This window comes from Poecilia latipinna, unplaced genomic scaffold (assembly GCF_001443285.1).
Source record: "Poecilia latipinna isolate Pla-1442-1.1 unplaced genomic scaffold, P_latipinna-1.0 Scaffold123, whole genome shotgun sequence".
NCBI classification, from domain to species: Eukaryota; Metazoa; Chordata; class Actinopteri; order Cyprinodontiformes; family Poeciliidae; genus Poecilia; species Poecilia latipinna.
In genome coordinates this window covers 151,127-154,010 of record NW_015112739.1, presented here as the reverse complement: position 1 = coordinate 154,010, position 2,884 = coordinate 151,127, and the positions used below count along the sequence as shown (strand labels likewise).

General features: G+C 41.3%; 1 protein-coding gene across 4 annotated transcripts in view; it reads right to left on the bottom strand.

Annotated features, from left to right (window-relative positions):
* The window catches only part of dock1 (dedicator of cytokinesis 1), a 233,970-nt gene that overhangs the window by 145,307 nt on the left and 85,779 nt on the right, over nt 1-2,884 (bottom strand). For all 4 annotated transcript variants that reach the window (XM_015028394.1, XM_015028395.1, XM_015028397.1 and 1 more), the window contains one exon: nt 1,769-1,896. In XM_015028394.1, the coding sequence (XP_014883880.1) occupies nt 1,769-1,896 (128 nt within the window). The remainder of the gene's footprint in view (nt 1-1,768; nt 1,897-2,884) is intronic.

Below are 2,884 nucleotides of genomic sequence, written 5' to 3'. Positions count from 1 at the left end.
ATATATATATATATATATATATATATATATATATATATAAAATTATGAATTTTTTTTTTTTTTTTTTTTTTTTTTCATTTTGCTAAATGGGAAATTTGAGTAAACAGAAATATTCTCATGTGATTTGGTGCCTTTCTTTGTCCAGTTATTGTTACACCGGCTGCAACAGTCTAGCTGCTGTTAGTTTTACTCTCTCAGTCCGTCTCAGAGTAACTGATATCAAAGACACAACAGATGTAGTTGGAGGATCTGCTGGTACTCCACACCACAGGGTTTGTGATCCAGTCTTAAGATAGCCCCCTGTTCTTTTTTTTTTTTTTTTCCTCCTATCTGTGTTTGTAAGCCTGGGAAATCTCTGGCTGTATTGATGCACCAGACAGATATGAAAGAGAAAGTGAGACTCTGAGAGGAAGCTGATATTTGTTGTAGAGCAGCAGAGGGAGTTTAAAAGCTGGAGGAGAGTGGGAGAGGTAGATAATCCCAGCAAAGTATAGTGTGGGAGGGCGGGCCGCGGTGATCAATGACGAGAGCCTGAGAGGGCCAAGGGGAGGACATCAGGAGTCTGGGCATGGAAAACGATCAAACACACTCACACAGCAGCTGAGTATTTGTTTGCGTGTGTGGGTGTGTGTGTGTGTGTGGATCTAACTATTCGAGCATGCCAGATCCAGGGCAGGAGTCTGAGTATGAGGGATGGGAGAAGATTTGTGCTAAAATCCATTATTAATTTGGTAGTTCATCAATAGGAATGAAGGAAGAGCAATTTAGAAATGTATTAAATGAAGCCATTTATGTGGTATTAATATCAGTGTATAACGTTGTCAATTGAAAAGCATCACTTCACGGTCTGGGAACTTTTAAATGCAAATTCTTTTTAACAAACTGCATTATTATTTAACACTTGCTTTAAGGCTCTCTGGCTCTACAGCACCAGGAGACAAGGCAGAACTTATTGTGTTGTTTCATTAGTCATTTGTCGTGTTAATCTTTCCCTCCATTATATCCGAGAAATAATTTAGAGAGCAACAACAACCATTCAAGCAGTAATCACAGAAATGTGTACTGTCCAGGCACATAGTGTGACTTTTTATAGCACAATCAAGAAACTGTTACCTTTAAAAGAAATTTGACTTTGCAATTTGATAACTTGGCCACTGTCTCCTTAAGAAGTCCCTGTTCTTTCCAACACTCTGCCTTCAGCACATCATTACGACAAAACCTTTCCATTATGCCGTTGACAAACATTCTTAGAAGCACTGGATTGACAAAGAGTTTGCACGATAAGCTCAGCATATGAAACAGTCAGTTCCATTTGATGTTTGCTAATTGCTGCTGGTGCTAGTCTGAAGGAGCTGAGTGAGGAAGGGGCAGTGGAGCGGTGCTCTGTAAGAGGAAGAGCTTTGTGGAAAGAGGTGACACTTTGGGAGAGCAAGTGCCAAATGATCACCACAGGCAATTTCAGGAATTTCACAAACATGAAAGAATCAAGGCAACACTCCCAGTATGTTTTTGATGAGAAGAGCTAAAAAAAAAAGCTGATTTTACATAATACTCTCCCTTTAAGAATAAAGACTAGGGCTCTACAACATTAGACAATCTTGGGACGATGTTGGAAAACACTGCACCGAATTTTATGGCCAAGACGTAAAGCCCAGTGTGTGGTAGAACATGACTGTGGCAGCATAATGCTGTGTGGTCAGTGCAAACTGACATTTAATTACCTCTGGCGAGAATAAAGCATGCCCTGCACGTGTGTCGTGTTTCTCACCACGTCCTTCCTGTAAAGCACCTCCATGATGTCACTGAGCAGCTGGCAGCAGGCCTTCGGCTCCTCCTGCTTCTCCAGGTGGGACTTCAGCTGTTCCGTCATCAGCGGTAGGAGGATCTCGCGGCAGTCTGGAGGGACAGCAACGAACACACACGTTCACCACGCCGGTTAACACGCACGAACCAGATGATGGATCACTTGAAGCAGTGCGGCATATGCTTTCTACACCGCCGCTGCAGACGCACACGGTTTAGTAATGACTCGCTGATCTCAGAGGGTTAAATTAAAACACGCGAGGCAATTAATTATTTCATTAGAGGATCTGAAACTTTCTTGAAATATGGCAGCTGAACTTTTAAAACGGCAGCAAATTATTACTGCTTTTAATTACACTGTAAGCTACAGCACAGGCCAATGGCATCAGTCATTAAGCTAGAAAATCAATTGGCTGTCAGTTTGATGTCAACCATTCGCTGTCAGCAGTGGAAAACCATCTAAAAACGACTCTTGTCAGGTTCAATCACAATCTTTCTGTTATATTTAAAGGAAAAGTGTCTAGGAGACTCCAAATACCTTTATTCATTCCCTCAAACGGCCATTTAATACACAACTGCAGTCAACAGCTAAAGTGCTGACAATGAGATACAACTAGACAGACGCATATCTACAATGTTATGAGATATCAATAGGTCTAACCAAACCAACCATAGCAAGACTTTCAGTGTCAGAGACCTTTGTTTTTGCTTTTACCTTAAATGACTGATCAGATTTTTTTTTGTCCCACGACTGAGAAGTTAGGCAGTGTCTGTGACTATAATTCCTCATCCTATAGAGCCTTGGTTTAGCGAAAATAAATGCAAATGTGAGCCTTAGCACTCAAAAATACACTGGCATGTAAATCTTTTCAAGCTTAAGTAGAATATAAGGCCAAATAATAAAGGACAGGGTGAGGAACACAATGAAGGGACTGAACCATGGAAGATGTCATGAAAACAACATCTTCCATATATGTACCCTAACCCTAACCCCTTACCCTAACCCTATCCTTGGCAGGGAAAGCGTACATGGAACGACATAACCAAGTGGCGGGCATAGTGTACAGGAACATCTGTGCAG